Below are 27,888 nucleotides of genomic sequence, written 5' to 3' on the forward strand. Positions count from 1 at the left end.
TAATTTGCTGCATCGCCGGTGTTTAGCCAGCTGTTTGCGGTCAACATGCAAGTGCATTCTAACCTATTTTCAGTGTTCAAGACATTTCTGCTTTAATACATTATTTTAACTTTATTATGCTATCTCATTTTTATTTATACCATTTTGTTTGTTCAAACCTTGAAAATATATAGTTTATGAACCGAAAGTCAACATGAAAGCAGTGATACAGAGAGTAACCAGTGCTAATGTATCAGGTAACTTGAATGTTTAAAAATTTGCTGCCTTTTTAAATTAATAAACAAAATTTGTTTATAATTCGTGTATTTTGGTTATGATTAATAGATTCGATTCACATTATATTCTGTAAGAATATTGTCTGATAGGGTTTCATACGATTGCACAATACTCTACCAAGCTGACGAAAAGAGTAGTCAGGACTTCCGCACTTAGAAATGCTTCTCATAATAAACAAAAGAATTCTAATGGCTCTGCATACCAAATTGTTAACATGAGGTGCACAGGACAACGAGGAATGACGAAGAAGATATCGTGTATGGACCTAGGACAGAATAGCCTGATGATAAGTTTGAACATTTTTGTGGCTGATCCAGCCACAGAAGAATATTCAGGCCACCCTAAATAAGCCGGTGGACCTGATATATTTGTATTTGGTGATTTCTTGGCTAAAATCAATCTATAACAAGTAGATTCAACCATCCACTTTACTCTTTACCAACGTACCTTAATTTTATCTACTGCGTTTGTCCACCTATTTTAAAGGTAATGTTACAAAAGATTTGAATACTTTTTTGCTTTTATATCTAGCTTATACAAATGATATTTTTTCATTATTTTTTTAGTAAATGGAGAAGTGATTTCTGCCATCCAAAAAGGTCTATGCGTTCTACTATCCATATCAAGAGATGATACCATTCAACAGGTTGAATATATGTGAGTACAGTATTAATATCCTATTGTCCAAGTTATGCATCGCAGATGCTTTTCTGCTAACATTACCCATCACGATATCAAGCTGTCAATAAATTGAGCTTTATCAATGTTTTAAACGCGTTTACTTTGGACGCAGTTTAAACCGAGCCAACGGCCCTAAGAGGTGGTTTGCCCAGCTGCTAACCCAGTATCTAGTGGTTAACCCAGTTTGAGTCATAAATGATTGAATTGTATTTATTGCCAAAAATAACATTTACATATTAAATTTGTACAATAAAATTACCAGAGTATACAATATACAATTACCTACAAATAGGTACTGATTGTAACTTTCATAAGGTTGCTCAGATAAGGTAAGTTAGGGTAGAATCACATTGGATGCGTGTGAGTGCACGTCAGATCCATGCATGAGCCGGTTAACAAAATATGGAAAAAGCCATTGAAACACGTTGTGACTTGTCTTCTTCAATCTTCATTTGTAGGGCCATTAGCCAGCCAGATGAGCTGGGTAGGCCATCACGTTAATATACAATTTCACACAAAAGTGTTTGACAACACTGTCACGTCAAAAAATAAAACATAATGGCATAGATGGCTAAACACGGTGATGGCCGCTAAATGTCAACTATAGACTCCTGAAAAAATTCACTCAAGGAGTAGTATGGTCTGGCACGCAGCTAGGACTTGAGTCTCCTCTTAAACACACTGTCACTCAAATGACGCACAGATGGAGGTAGCATATTAAACATTTTAATAGCGATATTTGGATAACAGTTTTGAGCCTTACTTAGCCTACATCGAGGAACATTGACTTCGAGAGCATTTCGAAGTGAGTAGGCACTCTGCAACCCCTTCAGATTCACTGTCAGATAAAATACCAACCAGGGAAGCAAAGATAAACTGGCTAAAAACTGTGAGAATCCCGAGTCTGGCGAAGAGTGGCCTACAGTGCTCCAGATGACCACTGGATGACAATATCCGAACTGCCATCTTCTGCAGCAGAAGAATACTCTCACAGTGTGAAGAGTGTCCCCACAGCAGTATTCCATAGATAATGTGGCTATGGAACAGTGAATAATAGGCCATAATCAAATGCTCCTCCATCAGCAAGCACCTCAGTCTTCTCAACAGGTAGATCACACGAGACAATCTTCTGCATACAGCATCCACATGAGCACTCCATGTTAACTTTGGATCGATGTTAAATCCCAGAAGCTTCACCGGTTCATTCAATGAATGATTGAAATGGTTTTTCAAAGTGCACATGATATTCTGTGTCTTGCCGACGTTGAGCAACAGCTTGTTCTCCTGAAACCAGCGTTCTGCACCAGCGAAGGACTCCTCCTCCAACTCAAGGGTGGCAGCTGCAGGCGAGGATCCTCTCCCAACAAGGGTTGTGTCGTCCGCAAACAGCAACTCACTTCCGCTGACTCTCAAATCGTTCATATGCAGGATGAACAGGACCGGCCCCAGGACAGAGCCCTGCGGTACCCCATGCCGCACATGCAGCTCGCCAGATGATGCACCCCGAACATTCACTATCTGCCTTCTGTCAGAAAGATAGGACTTGAAAGTGTCAGCAACAATGTCCGTTATACCATACAGACTCAACTTTCCAAGGAGAAGCTCATGAGACACACAGTCAAAAGCACGTGACAGGTCACACAGTCTCACTACCACAGAATCTCCACTCTCAAATGCATCAATGATTTCATTGATCAGGGCTAGCAAGGCGGTTTGTGTGAACTTGGACTTTCTAAAGCCATGTTGTCTATCAGACAGCAAACTATTCCTCTCAAGATGGTCCATTAGCTGATCCTTCATGGCAACCTCTAAGACTTTTCCGAGTAAGGGGGTAACAGTAATTGGTCGGAAGTTATTCTTGTCCTTCTCATCTCCCTTTTTGTATATAGGTACAGTTTTACCCAACTTCAAACAATTCGGAAAGTATCCCAGTTTAAGACATTGACTAAAGACATTGGAAAGATGAGGTGCCATCTCATCAACTACTGATTTCAAGAATGCCACAGTAAATCCATAGATGTCCCGAGAAGGTGAATTTTTAAATTGTCCAATTTTTAAATGTCTTTAGCTACTCACACTGAACGCAACCAGCAAGTCCACGTGTTTAGTGTGAGTGTTCCTATTGCTTTTTCTAGATTTTGTTTCTTATCTGCGCCCATGGTCATGCATAACCACACGTTTACTTGCATTATGTACGCGTCCAATGTGATCAAACCCTAACGTTTCACTTCACCCGTTGATAGTTCAACATCTTATAACATAATTACTTTCTAAATGTATATATTTTTTTCATTTCCATCTACTTATCCACTTTGTAATCAAAATGAGTCGCCTTCAACAACTATGTAAGCTAAATGCCTTCACCAAATATGTGATTGTGGGAAAAAGAAAAGGAAATGGTCGTTCCGGTTTTTAATAAACAAAAAATTATCTATTTAATATGAATATTCAAATATGAAACGGTGCGAAACGGAAAGTATATGTAATTGAGATAAAGGAAAGATTACAACTATAACCAACAATCAAGATTTCTGATTATAATAATCAGATAATAATTAAAGGGCTACTCGCTTGCTGATCTGTGGTCGTTCAGGTTTTTGAAAATAAAAACAAATTATTATTTAGAATTATGGGTCTGAAAAGAAAAAAATGTACAATGAACTATTATCTTACTTTACCTATGAAAATTGTCCCTTGGCCTGATTCTCAAAGGTCCGGTTAAAACACTCCCGACTTATAAATCTATATATATAAAAGCGAAATGGCACTCACTGACTGACTCACTCACTCACTCACTCACTCGCAGAACTAAAAATCTACCGGACCAAAAACGTTCAAATTTGGTAGGTATTTTCAGTTGGCCCTTCAGAGGCGCACTAAGGAATCTTTTTGCAATATTTTAACTCTAAGGGTGATTTTTAAGGGTTTAAAGTTCATCTTTTAGCATGTATATTCTTCTTATTCCAATATCTTAATATTATAATTGAAAAAAAACGTCCATACTATATGTTAATATAGAACTATAATCTAGAGAGAGTACCTCTTCGAAACAGTTGTTAACTGGTAACTAAATTAATAATTTTGTCAGGTTGGCATTAAGTTCAGTTGACTTTGTTAGGTTGGCTCCAAGTTGAAGATTTAAATTCATTTATATGTATTTATATCGGCTAGTAAATATATAAAAACAAACTTCTGCTAGCTGATTGAATCAAAGCACCAGCTTTCCCTACAAGATTCAAATCCTGAAAGCACAATTATGCAGGTTTAAACTGCCCGAACTGTGACAGCCTATAATTGAATTCTCAAGACAGAATCCTTCAGGTAACCAATGCCTTAACTCAACAACTATACTTCACAAATGGTCCAAAGAATACGGGCCTCGAAAGAAAAATTCAAAATCTATTTATGTGAAAAAACATGCAGCCTTGATTCACAGACCAAAAGTCGACTCACTCTTGTTTGTATAGCATGGAGCTAAAAATCATAATATTGCCTTCACGAAACGTGATAAAACACACGTTTCATCTTTGCACATTGGAGATCTTCTCGCTTTATCAATTACATTTAATATACAAATCTGCGACCAGATTTCCAAGTCACAAAATAATATTTCAATAAAATTGAATGGGGTTTAATGTCATGTATGACAACTTTCATTCTATGTTTTTTGACAGGGTGAACAAAATCCTCAACGTCCGACTATTTGACGAGGAGACAGAAGGTGGCAAGAGGTGGTCGAAAGGAGTGAAGGATCGTGGACTGGAAGTTCTGTGCATCAGTCAGATAACACTCTACCACACACTCAAAGGAAACAAGCCCGATTTTCATCTGGCTATGGCACCTGAAGCATCTAAAACACTCTTCTCACAATTCATGGATCGTTTGCGAACGAGTTATGAGCCAGAAAAAGTTAAAGGTAAGAAAACATACAAAGTTACTTATTGCAAGCTATACTTAATACTATTATGAACATGGAGTTGTTAAAGGTAGCAAAGAATGTGTAGGCTATACATTCATTTTACTCAAAGTTATAGGCCTAAGCACAACATTCAATCACCGACGTATTTTCAAAAACTCCAAAACTAATTTCAGCTGGTGTTGATAAGAAAAATATGTATTCAAATACACAACATAGATAAAATATAATAGAACAACGTATTCAACATTTATGTATTCAAATAGACAACATTTATAATTTGAACTTAATTTACACAGAAAAAACTTGTAGATAAGTTGTAGATTTTACATAAATTAAGATGTAAATGATGACGAATTTTTACAATTTACTATCAATTATTAAATTTCGTCATTGTCATTGATCCTAATCTGTTAATATTATACATTGTCTACAAACATTTGATTTTTATATAAATAAAATAGCAACAAAATTACTACATTTATCAGAAACTGAATTGATTAGCAGTGTCTCTTTTTTCCAGAGGGACAATTTGGAGCATACATGCAAGTTTCAATACAAAACGATGGACCAGTTACAATCATTTTGGAATCACCAGAGAAGAAAGATAGCACTAGTGAAAAAAGTAAATAAATGTTATGTGATACACTATTTTTTCATACCACTACCCTATTTCATCATAACAGAACACTCTAATTTCTTGTAAGTAACTTACAGTATATTCGCTGATTTGTAACATCCACACATTTTTGTATAAATATTATACTAGTAGTTCTGTGAACAGTAGACCTCGCGCAGTTATGAACCACAGCCTCCTCTTAAACTATCTATCAGAGTAAATCCTGCATGCTTATCTTGTCGGCGAGATATCGGTGTGAAAACAGCTAGTGGCTATTGGGGTTGGTGCATAAGAAATGCTGACATCAAAAGCTTATCTCCTCCAAGACATACTGGCAACAGGTTAGCCCGAGTTGAAAGCAGAGAAAGGTCGAGAGGAAAAAATAATACTATGTTACTTTCAGTTATCAATTGCATGCAATGAATAGTCCACACGACAGCTGATTTTTTACCAAGTTACATTGAGATATTAATTGCATGCAATTAATAATCCACTCGACAGCTGATTTATGATGAATAATTCTATATTCTTATTTTTACGGTAATATTAGCGTTTGAAGGAGACTCCTTTTCCTTTTGTATTATCCTTAAAATTCAAAATTTCAAAAAACCTTGTATATTTTGCGTCGACGCGAAATTCGAAGAGGAACAAACCTGACAAATTTTTATGGAAATCTAATGTCACGTTCCACCGTAAATGTGGAAAATAAATAATATGAACATAAAAAGAAATGCAAAACCGTCGACTTGAATCCTCACTTCGCTCGGTCAATAAATACAGCTTGTAATATTCAGTAACAGTACATAAATAACTCTTTTTAAGCCAGCCAAAATCCGAAAATATATCTTTCTGGTCCGGTTACATGCACATGGAGTGTTTATTGAATTTAATCGCGTTTAAAGTGTTTAGTTCATTCAACGTTGTTAAATTGAATACACGCAAGTGCAGTCAGGAATTGTAACTGACCGTATTAGCAAAAGAATGCGTTATCCTTGGTGAAAGGCTTCTCAGTTGGAATATTTCTGCTCTAAATTTCAAATTTATGCTACATTTAACATTTGTTAAACAATGAACATTGATGGAACTTGAAACCCTCAGGATGTCAATAATAATCAAATTACGACGCAATTCAAGCACAGAAAGACAAGACTATATTTTGTAAGGAATATCATCATGCTAGGAGAAGATGCACATCAATAGATGTATCTATATTTCTCCATGGTTTGATAGATGGAAGAGATAAACTTTGAATAAATTGGTAGTAGAAATGTGTTGCTATAAAGCTCTGGAGTTTAGAGCAGACCTGCCTCTAAATAATCTAGTTAGGAGAACTCTTAGATCAAGAAGAAACTTTTAAAAGTAAAATTTATGTGAAAATCAATAATAACGATCACAGTTTTCCGTCATGGGAGAATGTGGTTATATCGGCTAAAGCTTGGTTTTCGTTTGTGCGTGAATGCTGTCGTCGACCACGACAGGGTGAGGATCTCAGATTGGGTGGATTGTCTAAATAACCTAAAAGATTATGTCCAATTACGTTTTAATGGGGAAGGTTGAGTTCATACTTTTTTATACTTCTAAATGGCAATATGTCCATATTATTAGAAATATTTTTATTCTTGAATAATAAACACAAATAATTAAAAGTTATTTGATCAGTTGTTTTAGCACACTTGAAATTTGGACAATATGAATGTCAACAATGCTTGTCGTCATCGACTGCGGAAGTTTACGCACAAACATCTAATAATAGAGCAAGAGACTTTGTGAATACAATTTTGTTTCAAAATCAAAATTTAATAATTTTATTATCGATTATTGATTGAATTTTTGACATGAAACTTTTGTGTTATTTCAACTCAGTTTTTATTTGAGCAAGTTTATCCCTATTATAATTTGGCACGTTTGATTTTAATTTGTGCCCTTTTAATTTAAACCTACTACCTACTATAATAACAACAAAATCTGAATGAATAATAATAAAATTATAGAATGCTGCCGAGTAGCAATCATGTAACCATAAAGACTGGTATAACTTTTGATATATGTATATGTAGTAGCAACTGTTTACAGTAGTATATAATTGCATCAGTTATAATATAATAGGAATACCAGTATTTTATACAGTAGCAACTGAACGGTCCAAATATGATTTATAAAACTTATAACTGTGACTGGTGATTGGTACTGTAAGTGCCGATTGCTCAAAAACTGGTTAAATTTTAATCCTGATTAATTTCACGAGAACCAATCAGAGAAGCCGTCTTTTTTAAAAGGTCTTCTCTGATTGGTTCTCGTGAAATTAATCATGATTAGAATTTAACCAGCTATCTGTGATTTATATAATGTTTAAAGGATGTTGTAGGTGAATTTTTTAAACATGTCCGTAAATGTCTATGTCACTAAAACCTTCGATTCGCTTAAAGCGACTCTAATAATGAAATTCCATCCTCATCCACCTAAAATAGGAAATGCAATCTTAGGAAAATGATTGATGACAGTGGAGAAAGCTCAATAGTAGAGAATGGCTGCCAAAGCCATGGAATATAGAGTTCAATACAGGACAACAACCTGTAGGAAATGAGCGAAGAAATTTTCACTTGTCATCATAGAGTAATCTCTCTTCACTTTTATTATTTTTCTTCTCCTCCTACTCCGTTACCTCCTTCTACTCCTCCTCCTCCGTCTCCTCCTTATCTTCTCTCTCAATTACCTCATAATTCATCAACTTTTCCTACTGTACCATCATTATTTTGTATTCTGTGTATCAATAAATAAATAATTATTCATGTTCTTACTCGTCATTTCTTGTCTTTTTTTCTTCTTTCTCGTCATTTCCTCTCTTCCTCTTCAAATAATCATTATTGTTCATCTCTCTTATCACCGTTCCTGCAAGACCTTACCTTACTCCTTTACTTGATTTGTTCACACATACTACTTACTAGTCCTTGATAAGTTTTCTGATTCCAATTTTTTTGTCCTTTTTCTCGACTCTCCACTCATCTTCTCTTCCTATCCTTTCACTTCTTTCCACCCATTTTCCATTCTTCTTTTCGCATCACACGCCTCTCACTCTCTCTCTCTCTCTCTAATAACTGTAAAAAAAAGATGAAGAATAAATCGATTTTTAACGCTCAGCTTTATACACGGCTCCATAATACAGCGTTCCAGCTGGAGATTTTCTCATGGAATAAGGTATGCACATTAGAAATACAATGCTTCATTTTACAATAAAAATGGATTGGTGAAAGCATGAAAGGGATAATGATTTTTTTTAATTCTGCATCATCAATGTTTAAATTAAAAGAAATTAGGGAAGTAAATATATTCTAATTTTTCAATTATCAGAATGTTTGCGTTAAAGAGTATGATGACGAAAGAGATTGATGATTATTGCGTAGCCTACCGTATATTTATTATTATTAAAAATAATAATAATATAAAATCATAATATTGTAAAAATCTGGAAACAACATATTCCCATTGGCAAAAAATGCACGTTTTCAATAATATTACTATTGCAAGTAGAATTAATTGCTAATTATTGATTTGTTAGAAAATTTCATGACAATGCAATCATCCTACGCAATGTATTATATTAATTTTCTCCATTGCAAACACACTAAGATTTTTTCTAAGAAAAATTATCAACGTCTTTTCCTTTAACAATCTTTTTTAGGTATTCAAGATTAAATAAGTAGTTATTCTATCTTCTTTTATTTCACTGTCCCGTCTACCTGGCTTGCCAAATTTATCTCATCAAGAAAATTTGTAGGTTTCATGACATTTTTATCTCACCAAGATAATTATTTTGTAGGTTCCATGAACATAATAACAGTAGTCTCAATGTTATGTAATTTCACTTTCCTTGCCCTATTACCATAGGTAAGGAAAGTATTGCTTTCCGAAAAAATTAAGGTACCTAAATTTCTATACGTTAATACGTTTCAAGGTCCCCTGAGTCCAAAAAAGTGGTTTTTGGGCACGGTATTGGTCTGTATGTGTGTGTATGAGCGTCTGTGTACACGGTATCTCTCTCCCAATTAACTGAATGACTTGAAATTTGGAACTTAAGGTCCTTACAATATAAGGATCCGACACGAACAATTTAGATCAAATGCAATTCAAGATGGCGGCTAAAATGGAGAAAAATGTTGTGAAAAACAGGGGTTTTCACGGTTTTCTCGAAAACGGCTCCAACGATTTCGATTAAATTTATACCTAAAATAGTCATTGATAAGCTCTATCAACTGCCACAAGTCCCATATCTGTAAAAATTTCAGGAGCTCCGCCCCATCTATGCAAAGTTTGATTTTAGATTCCCATTATCTGGTTTCAGATACAATTTAAACAAAAAATTTCGAGTGGAAAACTCCATGAACATAACAGTAGTCTCAATGTTATGTAATTTTACTTTCCTTGCCCTATTACCATAGGTAAGGAAAGTATTGCTTTCCGAAAAAATTAAGGTACCTAAATTTCTATACGTTTCAAGGTTTGAGCATGAGAATCTCTACAATTAATGTTCAGTAACATTTTCACCTAAAATTGAAAATAGGCTCGAAATTCGAGAAAATAAGATTATTCAATTGCAAACTGTTGGCAACTGTTGATTCTATTAAATAATTCATTATGAAGAGATAGCAGACCTCGTATGTCTCTAGCGTTATTGTCCTGTCACCAGCTGACTCAGATCTTTGTTTATAATTAGATTTGAGATGCGCGTGAACACTAGCGTCAGGTGATCAATTTTCATAACGGCAAGGAAAGTTGTGTGAGTGCGCCACACCAGATATTTTAATATTAATGTACTGACTTCAATTAGCTTGATTCCTATACTGGAATAAATAATATTCATGAATTCCATCAATCTCCACTAAATTGTTATATTCACAGTTGTTTTCATTCAACAATTATTGCTCAAATCCATTTTGTATAATGTTTGTACATAAAAATTGAGTAAATAAATTTAAACAATATTTTATTTCTCATAGTAACCCAATCATCACAAAACGAATTTATTTGGGGAGACCTATGAAATGATTCTGCATCAAAAATGTGCAAGTCAATTATTGTTTTGAATAATTAGATATATGTTTATCACTATATCTTCTCTTCCTCTTCCTCATTCTATACTCTTCATATGATTAATCCTCTTCTCAATAGACTTTTTTATCATTTTTTATTCCTTATAAACGTGAATTTTTATCCATTCAAATAGTATCCTTTTCATGCCCCAATTCCCAATTAATCAATCACACTTCAATCAATCATGTTCGATCAATGAATCAATTTATTATGTATCACTTGTTACCATTTCCTTCTTCCTTTATCATCATTTCTCATTTCCAAATATCCTTCTCACTTTCACATTATTTCTTTCTCCTTTCAGAAGCCTAATCAAAAAGACAACGTGACAATCCAACAAAATGTGAAGCGCTAAAAAACATTGAATTTTAGCTTTCTCTCCACATATAAGTAGTATCGAAGGTACTGATAGTTTCCTTTCTGTTGAGAATATGCTTGGTTATCTTCAAATCACTCACTTGTTGTCATCTTCCAACACACTTTTTTGCAATGTCATCAGTTTATTATCATTTGGAAAAATCGTGAATCGGTTCTTATAATGTACACCTAAACGGCATTCCTGCTAGAATGAGAGGCTTGACTTATAGAAATATGAAAGAGTGACAATAAATCAACCAGTAACAATAGTCAGCCAAACAAACGTTGCTATCAGTAGACAATCTAATCAAGTTGAGAAGTCAATAAAGTTATTTGTAATAACAACAAGAGTACAAGTACAAGAATGTTTGATATCTCGATATTCAGAGAATTGGAATAAGCCAGGATCAACTTGAACCACAATGGGAAAGTCAACAATAAGAGACACTCGGTTTTTTATTAATCTTATATTGCAACACATTTTTGTTGCTGATTCCAGTCTATTATTCATGCCCTTTTCAATTCAATTTTTCTTATAGCAAACATTTTTACTATCCTTTTCTTATTTCTATAATGTTTGTACATAAAAATTGAGTAAATATATTTAAACAATATTTTATTTCTCATAGTAACCCAATCATCACAAAACGAATTTATTTGGGGAGACCTATGAAATGATTCTGCATCAAAAATGTGCAAGTCAATTATTGTTTTGAATAATTAGATATATGTTTATCACTATATCTTCTCTTCCTCTTCCTCATTCTATACTCTTCATATGATTAATCCTCTTCTCAATAGACTTTTTTATCATTTTTTATTCCTTATAAACGTGAATTTTTATCCATTCAAATAGTATCCTTCTCATGCCCCAATTCCCAATTAATCAATCACACTTCAATCAATCATGTTCGATCAATGAATCAATTTATTATGTATCACTTGTTACCATTTCCTTCTTCCTTATCATCATTTCTCATTTCCAAATATCCTTCTCACTTTCACATTATTTCTTTCTCCTTTCATAAGCCTAATCAAAAAGACAACGTGACAATCCAACAAAATGTGAAGCGCTAAAAAACATTGAATTTTAGCTTTCTCTCCACATATAAGTATCGAAGGTACTAATAGTTCCCTTTCTGTTGAGAATATGCTTGGTTATCTTCAAATCACTCACTTGTTGTCATCTTCCAACACACTTTTTTGCAATGTCATCAGTTTATTATCATTTGGAAAAATCGTGAATCGGTTCTTATAATGTACACCTAAACGGCATTCCTGCTAGAATGAGAGGCTTGACTTATAGAAATATGAAAGAGTGACAATAAATCAACCAGTAACAATAGTCAGCCAAACAAACGTTGCTATCAGTAGACAATCTAATCAAGTTGAGAAGTCAATAAAGTTATTTGTAATAACAACAAGAGTACAAGTACAAGAATGTTTGATATCTCGATATTCAGAGAATTGGAATAAGCCAGGATCAACTTGAACCACAATGGGAAAGTCAACAATAAGAGACACTCGGTTTTTTATTAATCTTATATTGCAACACATTTTTGTTGCTGATTCCAGTCTATTATTCATGCCCTTTTCAATTCAATTTTTCTTATAGCAAACATTTTTACTATCCTTTTCTTATTTCTATAACCCATTTTCCTAAAATATAATTTTTTTTTCTCACTACAGTACATTTTCCAGAGCAACCTCTCTACGCAAATAATTTTATAACAATTTCTCTTAGATCTTCTCTCGTTTCTTCTAGACTTGCTCCATATTTCCTCTAACCGCAAAATTCAGCTATCTTCTTCTCCAGTGCTTTGAGCTCAATTTGTAACGCATAACGATTTTCCTTTCGATACGGACGATTGTACATGTTACGGATACTATAAAGACTTTATATCACAATTTTTCATCTCCCTTTAACCTTCCTATTTTCCATTCATCTTTCTCTTTCTCTTGTTTTATTTTTCTTGTCTTTTCTTTATCTTCTTGTCATCCATCGTTTTGCTGGAAATGTTTTGTGACAGCCAAACTGATGTTTTGAAGATTTTCAGACAGAAATCGTGATGCTATTGTAGTATAGTGGAGTATTTTTATCACATAAAATACTACCGTTATACTATGAATTTGGATAATTTTAAGAGACATTTACGTCTACTTGGTATATACTAGTTATATCCTTCATTGCTATGATACAGTTCCAATAAAGGCTTCTCATGTAAACTTATATTAATACAATATATGCAATACATGATACATATATCATATTAATACAATAATATGATACAGAGGCTGCATCTCACCTATAATCAACATGAATAATATGCTATAAGCCAGGCATACATGAATTTTCCCATTTTGCTTTTTTCTTTATTCAAAGTGTTTTCATCTCTAGATTTTTGCAGTACCAAAAACTTCAAAAGTAGCCTGTTTTTATTGGCTTAGCTGCACGTGGGCGTATTTCAAAGATCATCCAGATAAAAAAACAGGTTTAACATGATGAACACTTGAAACGAGTTTTCTATTAAAAAGTTCTTAGTATTTCATTATAAAAATACTTCCCACAATTATGCGGATATTCATATTTCATTATGAATATCTCTGCTTTCAGTGATATTTCATAAAGAAACAAAAACTTATTCGTCTTGTGTAAATACGAGTATTTTTTTATCTAGTGTAGGCTACATTCATTCCAGCTGAAAAAAGAAACAAAACTATCCAGTAGAAGGAAAATACAAAATATAGTGTCTCTATTTTGTTTATAGTGTCTTATCTTTCAATCAGTGATTGGTGGAAAATAGCCTACAAGACAATGCAAGTTATCATGTTTTTTTCACAAAGTTATCACATTCGAAAGATAAAAAACATTCAGCAAGTATTTTGCAATAGAGCATAGAAAACTAAAATACAATACTAAAGCTTACCTTATAGATTCTATTAGATTGAACGGAACTTGACAAACACATAATGTTCATCATGTGTATGATAAGCTATATTCAATCTAATAGAATTAAGTTATTTACATTTTGTTAATATAACTTTTTTGTAAACGCAGCTTGAGTTTGAAGGAAAATTAAAACTTCTTTTATCCACTTCGGCAGTCTCATCTCTTCATTTCACTATTTGTAGATCTCAGCAGATATAGTCAGATAATAGTCAAAATAGCCAAATAGTCAGATTCTCTTCAAACTCTTGTCATCATTCCTAATAAATGACATTCCTAATAAGTAACATTCAACCAATGCTAATAATAAATCAACCAATGACATTCCTAATAAGTAACATTCAACCAATGCTGACAGTTATAAGTGAATCTCACTTCATCACTCTTCACTTTATACTGTCATCATTTCTCGTAAATATAACATCATCGCCTCCTATTCAACTAATGCTGACAGTTAAAAGTGAATCTCAATTCACTCCCTACTCTGTTATCTGTTTCCCCTACCACCGAATAAACTCAGTGGATTACAGATCTGCTGTTTACCGAATGCGCTCAGTCTGGCAGCGCCTCTGTCTCTGTAGGTATCTAGTACCGTAGGTACGTGCATCAATAATAGCATAAATCGTGTTTGTTTATAGCGTGCTTGTTTGTGAAAATAGCGCTGCGTATAGGTAGAGTATTCAACTTTTTTAATAGAATAGAATCCAGTCGATAGAATAGAATATTGATGGAAAGATATAATATATTATAATGATAGTGTAGGGTAGAGTCTTCAACTTTTTAAAAGAATATATAGAATTCAGTAGATAGAATAGAATATTAATATACAGAAATAATATATTATAATTATTTATAATGATAGTATTGGGTAGAGTCTTCAACTTTTTAAAAAAATAGAATTCAGTCGATAGAATAGAATATTAATAGACAGAAATAATATATTATAATGATTTATTATGATAATATTGGGTAGAGTCTTCAACTTTTTAAAATAATAGAATTCAGTCGATAGAATAGAATATTAATAGAAAGAAATAATATAGTCTACTACATGTATAATGATTTATAATGATAGTATAGGGTAGAGTCTTCAACGTTTTAAAAGAATAGAATTCAGTCGATAGATTAGTATATTAATAGAAATAAATAATATATTTTAATGACCAACAAATAACGCCAAAGTGTGAGTTAATAGAAAGAAATAACAATCTATTATAATGATAGTATAGGGTAGAGTATCCAACTTTTTGAAATAATAGAATTCAGTCAATAGAATAGAATATTAATAGAAAGAAATGATATACTACATGTATAATGCTTTATAATAATAGTAGTATAGGATAGAGTCTTCAACGTTTCAAAAGAAGAGAATTCAGTCGATAGATTAGAATATTAATAGAAATAAATAGGTAATATATTTTAATGACCAACAAATAATGCCAAAGTGTGAGTTCAGGCCTTGTCTAATAGTCTGTGATAGATTATATTGTAAATGTAATATAATATATAAAATTATGTAAAATTTTATACTCAGTGTTGAAATTAGAATGAAGATCGATCTGAAACACATTCCATAAAAATTAAACATCATTACGTGTTGAAAATAGGACGCACTTAATAATATAATATTTCATTGAAGTACCGTAATATTTGTTGCAAAACATCATATTATAAATATATTTCTTGAATTAACAATAATCACTAGAATATTTTCAAGCTTGATACATTCAATAACATATTTTAATTGAAAGTGATGACATCAAAATAATATCTCATATCATCACAGTCGGCTTACTGATAATATTTCATCTATGAACAATAATTACAGGTGATATAGCCTACCAGTTATTTATATTTGATATTGAATTATGTAATTAGTAATAATAATTTATTCAACCAATCAACATAAATTTTACAAAATATTTAAAAAAAACGAAACTGGTGTAGCTTCATTTGCATGCACAGTATATTGTATATCAAAGTCTAAATGAAGCCCCCAAGGTAATCCTGTATGGGACCCTTCTTCATACCCTAATTAACACTAGAAATCAAATATCAAGTTCTAAATAATATTCTATCATACTTTAACTAAAGATATTCCACAAATACTGTACCTATAATTAGAATCATTGGTAATTGTTACACGTACCGTAAGTTATACCATTATAAGCATGTTACATCAAAAATAAAACACAATAGAAAATTTTCAAAGGAAGCCTACTCTTTATTGTTGTTAGCGACACTACTAAAATCTGTATTAAAATAGTTCTTGAAGAGTTGAAACTAGTGGTGTTGCTAAAAAATAAAGAGTACCGTACTTTTGATAATTTTTTATTGTATTTTAATAATCAGTTGCCCTAAAAAGAAGAATGAATATCAATAATTTTATACAATTTTTATTTTATTTAATTATTGTGTTTTTAAATTCTATCAAAGAAAAATAAAATAATCAATAAGAATAATATACAGAGTGAGTCATATGTATGGGAACCCTTCAATAAATTGGAGACCATTGTAGGCATAAATACTGTAACTTTCAGGATAAGCTATTGGTCAAATACTCTACCTTTTGACGTACAACTGAATTATTTCCCCTCATAACGGGGTGACTTAGGGGTTGTAACTCGAATATTTTAAATGTAAACACCCATTGTGTGGTACATCATTTTAAAGGCCTTTCTAAAACAAGAAACATGACATCAATAAAAATGTTCTATGATACTTTTTTCCAAAATGGCGGCTGATTGAAGTTTTAGTTTTTTAAGAAATAATTGATAGAGTTCAATCAGCCGCCATTTTGAATAAAAGTACCATAGAAAAATTCCATCGATGCCATCTTTCTTGTTTTGAAAAGACTTTGAAATTATGTACCACACAATGGGTGTTTACATTAAAAATATTTGAGTTACAAACCCTATGTTACCCCCTTATGAGGGGTTGAAATTCAGTTGTACGTCAAAAGGTAGAGTATTTTTTTTACAAACAAAATACAAAAAATAAATATAAGTATATGCTACTGCACTTAAACCAAGACCAAGTTATTTGACCAATAACTTATCCTGAAAGTTACAGTATTATATCTACAACGGTCTCCAATTTATTGAAGGGTTCCCATACATATGACTCACTCTGTATTTAAAGTTGATCACTGTGAAATGAGCTAGTCAATATATATGATCATAATAGCGTATCATATTGGATTACAGGGGGCGTATAAGAACCGTATACTAGCGCCATGGCAGACTACGCTAAAATTGCGCAGCGTATTTTCCTCTACAGTGTTATTTACACTGTAGCCGCTATTCTCGGTGTATTGGTTTTGCTGCGTACCGCCTTCGTGCAGTGGAGGCGGGGTGGCTCGAATTCTGCCGCCCCCAAGAAGAAACGTGAACTGCCCCCCGATTGTCTCAACGACCCTAAATTGGGAAATCACTGCTATGTACAACTCAAGGTAACACTGAATTATCAAATTTTTATTCTAGATTATTCAATCTCTAAAATTATTCCTCATACCAATGAGAGGTAGATTAAATCGAACAACTCATATTCCTGAAAATTCAATTTTATCTCTGTAATCAGTTTACGGTATCTCTCAAGGCACATTCATTTTTGTAAACAACAACAACTAATAACCATTCTGAACTTGTAGATTATGCTACTTAGCCTACTCTAACTCCACCTAAACGATTTCAGTTCAAAAATACAGAACAATATAAATTTATCGTTCAAAACCACTGGATATCAAAATATTGACACAGTAGTCTATATTTTACCATTTTATATTTTTCTAAATGGATCTATATTTTTCTAAAATGGTGTGCCATTCTGGATCATTATTTACGTAAATAAGCAATCAAATTTGTGCTATTCTATGAGCACATTCAGATTAATAATATACATGTTGCTTCCATAGTTTATAAAAGTGACTATCTTCAATCTTTCTCATTATCACTAAAGCTGTCTTATTCAATCATCAAACTTTACAAATGAATAGATGGATTAGTGGACAATATCATAATATGCATGAGTAATATAACTCATTAATAAAAATGAGTAATATAATTTATTATTAGTATAATTATTAGGTCTATACTAGTATTCTAATAGATTTTGTTATATACTGATAATTTGAAAAGTAAAAAAATAAAATGAAAGTCTTGAAGTATGTCAAAAAAAGCATTATGTAGTTTTACAATAATTGTATTTTTCAAGATGAATAAATATATTATGTCACCTATAATTTACTATTACCAGTTTAGACTACACGAAAATGAGAAACTAAGTTTTACGGGAAATATGTCACGTTTTTCGAAAAAAATGACACGTTTCTCGGGAAAAATTTCATGATTTTCGGCAAAAATATTCATTAATCTGAAATAGGATGAAAATGTTATTATAAATAAATAACACTTCATTGAATATAGGTACCTTATTATAATGAGGAAGAATATCTGTGAATATTAACACTAATACATTTAAAGCAATCAAACTCTTGAATTGGAAATACACTTTGGCAGTGGTGAAATCATGTTGCATGTAGTAAAAATTTCACGTCGTAATAAAATCCCATTCATTCAGCCAGACACATAAAACTAGAGTCGGGGTCAACAGCTTGCTATTAATAAACATTCAGGCACTTGGTAAGCGCAAGTTCAATGCAAATGTGCAACTCTGTGTGACCAACCTTGAAACATCATTATTTCGTGTGTTTGTGTGCAAGGGAGATAGAAACATTGAGACAAAAGTACATAGAGTGATGAAGATTTAGACTTAAAAAGATGTGAAGTGAGAAGGAAAAAGAGAGAATGAGAGAACAGATTCATGTCTAACAATGCTTGTCAGAGATTGTAAGAGAGATGGAAAAATGGAGATGGAATAAATGATTCATTTATTTTTGTGCGTAATAGGTCTCCGAAGACCGATTGCTCAAAATGTATCAATACAAAGCAGCGATATGTTTTTAATTATATCAAGAGAGGGATAGCAGATATTGAGTGAGACAAAAATGAGAGAGAGAAGAATATACAATAAAAAAGAAAAATACATACAATAAAAAAGGAAATTTAGAGATGTTCACATGCCAACAACAGAATATAGTTATGTTACATCAATGTCAGCTATAAGTTATATATAGTGCTATAAAACACTTCAAGTTTTTTTAGTGTGCGGAAAAAATTTTTAAAATAGTGAGAAATTGATAATTGTTAGTCAACAGAAATATCATATCTAAGTCTGAATAATTAAGACCAAAATGTCAAAGATATTACGGTACAGATAGAAAGATACATAGCCTATTAGAGATAGATAGACTATTGGAGAGAAACGAAAATCAAAGAAAGAGAGACATTGAACTATTGAGACAAATTTTAGAGAAGAATTGGAAAAAATTGAGAGAATACTAATAGATATTGATTGGGGCAGTAGAACAAAGAAACAATTATTATAAAAATACTATTGTTTTGAGAGAATATGATTGAGTAAAATAAAAATATGAAAACATGGAAATAGTGAGACAGGAAAATTTAAAAGCAAAGAGACAGAAAATATAACTATAGAGAAAGATTTCTGTAGAGAGAATGGCTAATATTTTACTCTGCAAAGTTACTATAAAGTGTCGTCCTGTCGTCTCAGTTCAATTCTGAAATAGAACCGGTTCCTCAAAGTAACCTTCAGATTTGAAAACAGTATATAACCTGGTCTAATATTATTTTAATTGGGCCGCAAAGAACCAAGATTATCTTTTATTTGTAAAAAAGATGTAACTCGTTATCATCGGCACTGTTCGTCCAAGGATAGAATTTCCGCAAAATTTTTTCTGGGTTTTAACTGATTTTATCTTATCAATAATCAGCGCAGTGCTATAGTAAGTCACTTCAAACTGTTTGCATTCCTTATGAAAACAACAATGTTCCACAATCAACCAATGATGGAATTTCTGAAATTAATAAATCACTACCGTACATAGGACATAGGAAGGAAGGAATGAATGAGGTGGGCTGCTAGAGGTGAGGAAATCTAACCAATGTGACTTATTTGAGAATTCACTTTATTGTTTTATATTTTTCAGAACGTGAAGCTGCATTATGTTGAGAAAGGTGACAAGACAAAACCATTGATGCTGCTAGTCCATGGGTTCCCAGAATTTTGGTACTCATGGAGACATCAAATAAGGGAATTCTCAAAAGATTATTGGTGAGTTATCATTATTATTACTCCCACTTTTCTTCAGCTATAAGGTTATTTTGTATTTTTCCTTTGCATTTATTGTTAAACAAGTTTTGTTCCAGAAACTACTTTGCAACTAGAAACTATCATCAAATAATAAACAAATGGTAAGTTTTTATTTTTCTCAAAATTTAGTAAACTACAAAGTACTCTTATTGATTGAAACAACTTTGAGTTGTTAATTTGAAAAATATAGAAAATGTTTGCAAGTGTTCATAGTAAACGTTTCAGAATGTATTATTATATCCATTCTACTGGAATAATTGATATTTTGTAGGGTGGTTGCAGTGGACATGAGAGGGTATGCTGATTCTGAAAAGCCCACTGGAATCAAGTATTACCGAATGAAATACCTCCTTGAAGATCTCAAGAACTTGGTTGAGGCTCTAGGTTTGTACTATTTTATCTGTTCATTCAAGAAATTATTTCAGTAGGAAACTAGAAAAAACAACCACAAAAAACTCTTCTCATGTTATATTCACTCCCTCATTTTTTTCTTGTAATTTGACTGCAATGTAATAACAATTCGGTTAGTAAAAAGTTCAATTCTAGCTTAAATTAATCAGATCTGAACGAGATTCTTCCTTTTCATTCTCCTCACTGTATTAGAGTTGTCAATGAAGTGTAGAACTGGGATGTTCTGATGATTATGTAGGTAGTCTCTTCGTGGTTTCTCTCCCTTATAATATCATAATACTATGACAAATTGGGAACAGTCTAATTCTCATTCACAGTTTAGATTTCATTTTAGATATTTGTTCAATTCTAACTTTGACAGCAGTGAGATAGTTTGTATGTAAACTAATAATAATTATAAATATAAGGAATAGAAATTATGGTATTTGAGTGGTGAAAAATAAATTTAATAGTACTATAATACTACAATACTTATATACTTACGGTACAGATTTACAAAAATGGACATACCGGTACCCATAATATTATTACTATTGTGTGATCCATTTGTGTTGCAAGTAACTTACGGTAATCTATTAAATTATTCATTCAACCGATTCATTCACTTTTATGTGATAGATGCAAAATTGAATTGTTCTGACCCCATCTCATTTATTTCTTCAAGTGATTTCTCATGAACTTTCTTGTTGAAATTTTTCTAGAAATAATATAGGAATCTTCAAAGATAAGTTCTCAAAACACCCACATTTTTATCATTGACACCAATCCCAATGCATACAAACATCTCAAAATTACTACAACTTTTACGGCGTATTTAGCGAGTTGTGAAATCCACAAACTCGAGATAACATTGTCAAAAATGATAAGCAGATAATAATTAGAGTAGAGTAATGAACCCGGAACTGTTATCTATTTGATATTCATGCTAGTGAATTTGCCAGAATTTTTGGATCATGCGATTTTTTCTAAGCATGACTTTGAGTTGTTCCAATGGAAGTAATTTATTTGAAACAGTAATGAATGAGCAATAATTTGATTTACTCAATTCTAATTTTTAATTGAATGAAATTACCATGTATAGTACATTTTTTGCTCTCTTTTAGACACATCTAGTTTCATTTTAATTTATTGAATAAAATTAGTCGTTCTGTGAACAGTAGACCTCACGCAGTTTCTCATCCACAATTATCTGGTGTCACCTGTTCACCGGCTTCTCCAAACATCTGTGTAATAACATCATCAAACACTACTTTCTGAATTCCAACAAAATTAGATTGCTTTGTCAAATATAATCAGAGAACTAGGATGAATGCATGCAATGAATAATCCACTTGTCAGCTGATTGATTATGAATAATTTTATAGTGTGATTAATCCTATCTTCAGAGTAGATGATATACAGTTATATCAGAGTATGGAGGAAATTCCTTTTCCTTTCATACTATCCTTGAAATGCAAAATTTCAAAAAAACCTTGTGCATACATCGACGAGCAGTTAAAAAAGGAATACTCCTGCTAAATCTCATAGAATTCTATCAGAGCGTTTGACCGTAAATGCGTTACATACATACAGTCAGACGATAAAAAATCCGAGTTAAAACATAGACCACACTGCGTCCGGTCAATCATAATAATCTATTGAATAAAGATACTTTAAATTGTAAAAGTTCCTCCATTTGAGTACTCGACTTGATTTCAATTTTTTGACTTGATATTACTGTGTAGTCAAAACGACTTATTTATTGAAACAATGAATAACAATACCATAAAAGGTTACACACCAATAGGCCTATATCAATGTTTTTTATTTCAGTGTTTTAAGCTTCACAAGCTTCACAATCTTTGACAATATTTTGTTTAGAGTGAATTATACAGTAAACTTTAATTTATATTCATGTACTAAAATAAATTTTTATCAAACCTGACACCTCGATCCTGATTACTGGTCTGAAATTTTCTTGTCAGAATTTCAGCCATCATCAAATTTCCTTCCAGCCTTAAGGCTGTAAATTGAACATTCATAATTTTGACGAATGATTGAATAGTTTTCGTCTTGAATTTCAGGGAAAGAGAAAGTGATTCTAGTCGCCCACGACTGGGGTGGCGTGATTGCCTGGTATTTTGTGATGAATTACCCTGGGATGGTGCACTCCTACATCATGATGAATGCTCCTCACCCCGTTGCCTTCAGGAAACAACTCATGTCCAGTTTCAAACAACTGCGCATGTCTTGGTAAATCTCACTTCTATTCAGTTCGTTTGAAATTGTTACTAATTTCTCACAAACTTCTCCAACTTTTTTAACTTTTGATTTTTCATTGATTGGAAGAATCCTTTGTAATCATCATCATTCTGATTAATCCGTTCAATTTTATCTGTATCCCTTCATTTGCTGATGACGTATTTCATTAGAACTAAAAAGTAATCTTGTTACGTTAGTAAAGAGGTACTGTACCTCTATTTAAAAAAACGTTTTTTATATGAAATACAATAACTTTTTCATTTTATATAAAAAAAGGTTTTTAAATAGAGTAGGGTACCGGTACCGTACTATGGAATTATTTCTAATATTTAATTACATAGAATTACTTGTACCGCATCCTCATTTTTTGTTTTCTTTTAGACACGACTAGTTTCGGCCAATCATGTCATTATCAATTTTCAAAATGATTTTTTATAAAAACATTTCACCTTTATGTATTCTTCCATTGTTTTGAAGAATTCTAGTTCTTTACAGAAAGTCTAAAGGCTCATCGATTGGAAATGTTGAAGTTAATTTTGTAGGATAATTTGATTGATGTGGTTAAGTATAAAGTTGTATTCAGTAATTCAATATTGAGGTTTCTCTCGATAGTTTCTGATAACTACGGTAGTTCACAATTTCTCATTTGTTTAATCTGCCGTGTTTTCTTGCTGGAAAAATATTCTGTGCTGCTGTGTGATTAGACTTGTGTCGAACTTTAAATTATTTGATTTTTTTATTTCCTTTATATATTGACAGAGAAAACTTCTATATGCTGTATTCTGTGATATTGATTAAGGTGGAAAAAGTTCTATAATTTACTTTTTTTCTTATCCAATGAATAATCTGATTGGATTATATTCGAACTTCTGAATATCTAGATAGTGTTCAAGGTTTGTTATTATCAAATTTTATTTTACTGAAATCGATGATTACATTATTGACTTGATTGTATATGGTAACGGATTGGATTGTAAGGTATAACACCATTGTCACTCTCCAATTTCCAAATCTTTACTTTTGTTTCGCTACTTCCCATTCAACATTCTCTGATTCTTCCCAATTTGTTTTGTTTTTAAAAATCTTTTGATCATTCAATCCACAAACGATATCACATCTGAATTTTTAATATCCTTCATTCTACTTGCGAAGTTTGATTAATTTGGATTAAATAGGAAGTGACGAGCAACAAATACAGTTTCAAAACTATTATTAATACATTAAAAAGTAAATTCTTATGGCTTTTGTTGGTGAGGATGAGTTCCTCGCGGGAATACATTAGGGTAATACATTGTTATCTATCGATAAACTGAAAAATACCTAATATTTTTGTGATCATTATGAATATTAACAATGTTTTCATTCATTCCAGGTATATTTTCTTCTTTCAATTACCTTACCTTCCTGAATATTTCCTTCAAATGCAAGACTGCAAATACTTGAATCATATCTGGCGAACCAAGAGAGACCCATCCGCTTTCACTGAGGAGGATAAGGAGGCCTATCGATTTGTTTATGGGAAACCAGGTACCGCTAAGTAGCCTTCTTAATTCACTAAATAATTAAAATTAAAAATACGGTAATGAGAATATTTTACGATCTCTATTCTGATATCAGCTATACTATTGAGACTACAAAAATCAATGTTTCACGGCCACATTTATACGGTAATGTCAACATGGTGAAAATAACAGTGTATGTTCACTCTGTTGATTCAAGAAACAATTCACCTTAAAGTACCTAAGTAAACCCTTTTTTCAAATTGGGAATGGTAATAAGGCACTGTGCCCCATCTTCAATATATAGACACTTCATGATGTATAGTTTTGGATTTCACTATGAATGTATCAGTAGCCTTAGAAGTCACTTCTACTGTAGAATAATATATTATTGCACTTTCACATATTAAATAATTTTAAATGGCACCTGGTTATTGACTTATGGGAATTGTTTTCAGACCTTTATTCAAGTAAAAAGGAAAACTTCAGAATAAATTGAAAACACACTCTTCGGGATGTGCAAGTTACCCAATACATTCAACAATAAAACTCATCCTAGTGTAGAACTTCATACTTATTTGAAAATATTTATAATACAGCTATTATTTTTTATGTGAGTAGAAATGTTCATCTTCTTATTCATTCAATTATTTATCTCGGGCCACTCCCGTGTTTCGGATGGACACGTTAAGCCGTCGGTCCCGGCTGCCTAAAAAGCAGTCGTTAGGTCATGTCAGAGGCCCTGAAATTGATCAGTTGCAACCTGAAAACTCTGACACCAGACCTGAGCCAGCCAGGTCACTCGATATTATTATTATTCAATTATATCTTCAATTAATCATCAATGAATATTATATCAAACTACCGTATTCATCTATCCATCTATTCATTTAGGTTATTCACGATATCATTCTTTAACGAAATCTCAAGTACCCCATCTAAAACAAACTACCCTTAGATCCACTTCAAGGCTGAGCTCTGACATGTGAATTAGACCTTTGTGTGCTAGGCTAACATAGAAATAATCAAATTAATTTTGGATCTTCGTTCTCATGAAGACCGCATGTATGAAATATTTTAATATTGTTGATACTCTTTAGGTATACTGTGAATTAGGTATAATCATTCACAGCAGTAGTGGCTCGTGATCTTTTAGCTTGGGTTTATTCATTACAAGTATTTCTGTAATGGCCTGTCATGGCTGGCCACATGTGACAGCTCGATCTGTATGATGTCACCTTTTCATTGGACAAGACGTCTAAGGCTAAGATTTTTTTCATTCATTTCAAGGTTGAGTGTTGAACAGAAGTTAAAAGCCCTAACTCCGCCTAATAAATAATTTTTTAATCTTGTGGTCTGGAGGTAGAGCTCTCACATGTGGAGCCTCCCTAAGTTGGTTGAGTCGAAGATTGTGAATATTTGTAATTATAAATTGTCAATTTATGCATTTTTAATTAAACTATTTGCAGGAGCCCCGACAGCGCCAATCAACTACTACCGCGCCAACATCCTGCCGCAGACGCGGCTGTTGAAGCGACTGCCGCTGGACGGATCGGCGCCCCGAGGCCTCATGATTTTCGGCGAAGACGACTTCGCAATCAGCACAGAAATTGTCGAGAAGACCAAACGCCTCACGCCCAATCTGGACACCGAACTGGTCAAAGATGCGTCGCACTTTGTACAGCAGGATGACCCCGTCACTGTCAACCGGCTCATGGCTGAGTTTCTGGCCAAAGTTGCTGATGGCAAGTAGGAGCACCAAGAGGCAGGGTGGAGAGTGGTACAAGGAAGTGTTGGGAGTAGAAGAGGTAATAATGTAGAGCCGAGTGGAGAGTTGGAGAAGGAAGGGTGTATAAGAGTGAGTGATGGAGATAGAAGAGAAGAATGGTGAGGAGCGATAGAGATGGAGGATGAGTAGGAGGAGAAGAAAGAAGAAAAAAGGGAGGAGAGGGAGAGAGAAAAAGGAGGAGGAGGAAAAAGGAGAGATGAGAATGAAGAGGAAAAGTGAATATGATGAAGGAGGCACAAGGAGTGTAAATAACGTGATGGAGAGTTAAGAGGAAGAAAATATATTTGAGAGGAAGATTGAAGGTAGATGAGGAGGAGGAGGAAAAGTGAATGTGATGAAGGATGCACAAGGAGTGTAAATAACGTGATGGAGAGTGAAGAGGAAGAAAATATATTTGAGAGGAAGATTGAAGGTAGATGAGGAGGAGGAGGAGGAAAAAGTAGTTTGTAGAATGAAGAGAAAGTAGAGGTGCAAAAAATATTAATATACTCACTGACTTACTTATCCTGGCGAAACAGCCCGATGTGGGCTTTGGCCACCTCCACAATCTGCCTCCGAACATCCCGGTCTCCTGCCTTCCTCCTCCAATCTCTAATTTCCATTGCTGTCATAACAATTATTGTATAATTATGCTGAGGATGAAAGTACCGATGAGGAAATGAGAAAAACTGGGGGAACAAAATAAAAATAATGGTAAAATAAAATTGAGCCTTGATTGAAATTCTTTGTACCGGTACAGCAACAGTATTTGCTCTCTTCAAATTACAAAATAATCTCAATATCATGGTCTTATCTCAATTCAATCACACTGAGTTTGTAGAAAAAAAGATGAAGTTGAAGATAATGACTATCTAGTTGTATACTGCTTCGTTCCACCATTTTTCTTCAGAATTAACTTATAAAACTTATCTTTTTTCAAATATTTCTTCGAATTCTTTAATTTTATTCAAGAACGGTTTGTAAGAGCTTGATTTTGAACTAATTTTATCATCAGACTGGTTGTGATAACGTGTAGCGTAGATGACTGATGTGTATGTATTATAATAGTTGAAAATATATTTCTGTAAAAAATTATATTTGTATGGTTGACTGTATCCTCAATAGATATTCTAAAGTATTATGTTTTATTGTGAGATTTTAATAAAATATTTCAATAAAAACTTATTGCCTATTTGATTCGCCAATACATTATGGAACAACTATTACCTGTAATAATAGGCCTACTTATTTTTTAGAAATTAGTCATTTGAGAAAAAACGTTAATATAGTATCTTAAATATAAAAACTAGTTGAAAAATCATTCAAAAAAGACCATTTTTCAACAAAACAATGCCAAATTGACTTCCCGACCTTATTAATGGGGTATCTTCAGATTGCAAAGAAAAACTACGCTCATAAAAACTTATATAGATTAAATGAAAAGTACGGAACTGTTAAGATCGTTAAAAGCACATCAAGATTCTTGTCAAATTATTGGTGGTAGAGGCTACTAAAAACAGTGTTTTTGTTAATTTGGTAAAGTGGGTACCGAAAACAATAATTTTCGATCCGCCATTTCAAATTCAAGTCTGATAGGAAGTTGGTCTATATGAAACATTATTGCATGATTTTTTTTTTATTTCATGAAATAACCGCACATGCAAAACGAGTAGGCTTGTCTGTCTGTTAATGTCAGACTGTCCTGATGAATGAATGAATTTATTTGCCAAAAACAAAATACAAAAAATAAATATATGCTACTGCACTTAACTAAAATACATACATAAAAATTAGGGAACTATTAATAATAATAATAAAATTTTGGCTCTACTGGCAAAAGTAACACTTGAGCGC

General features: G+C 32.7%; 1 protein-coding gene across 2 annotated transcripts; it reads left to right on the forward strand.

Moving 5' to 3' along the window:
- On the forward strand, positions 1 to 27,215 carry LOC111057195 (D-aminoacyl-tRNA deacylase-like). Of its 2 annotated transcripts, XM_039439141.1 has the most exons (7): positions 14,412 to 14,555; positions 17,091 to 17,335; positions 19,952 to 20,076; positions 20,387 to 20,499; positions 22,590 to 22,758; positions 24,140 to 24,294; positions 25,736 to 27,215. In XM_039439141.1, the coding sequence occupies exons 2-7, from the start codon at positions 17,120 to 17,122 to the stop codon at positions 26,017 to 26,019; spliced, it is 1,062 nt and encodes a 353-aa protein (XP_039295075.1). In that variant the 5' UTR covers positions 14,412 to 14,555; positions 17,091 to 17,119; the 3' UTR covers positions 26,020 to 27,215. The 2 variants fall into 2 exon arrangements, with proteins under 2 accessions (XP_039295076.1, XP_039295075.1); XM_039439142.1 differs by lacking the exons at positions 14,412 to 14,555; positions 19,952 to 20,076; positions 20,387 to 20,499; ... (1 more) ...; positions 24,140 to 24,294; positions 25,736 to 27,215 and adding exons at positions 1 to 236; positions 843 to 933; positions 4,632 to 4,873; positions 5,397 to 5,498 and having other exon boundaries at positions 17,091 to 17,233.
- The last annotated feature ends 673 nt before the right edge of the window (positions 27,216 to 27,888 follow it).

The sequence above is a fragment of the Nilaparvata lugens genome, chromosome 12, assembly GCF_014356525.2.
Source record: "Nilaparvata lugens isolate BPH chromosome 12, ASM1435652v1, whole genome shotgun sequence".
NCBI lineage: Eukaryota > Metazoa > Arthropoda > Insecta > Hemiptera > Delphacidae > Nilaparvata > Nilaparvata lugens.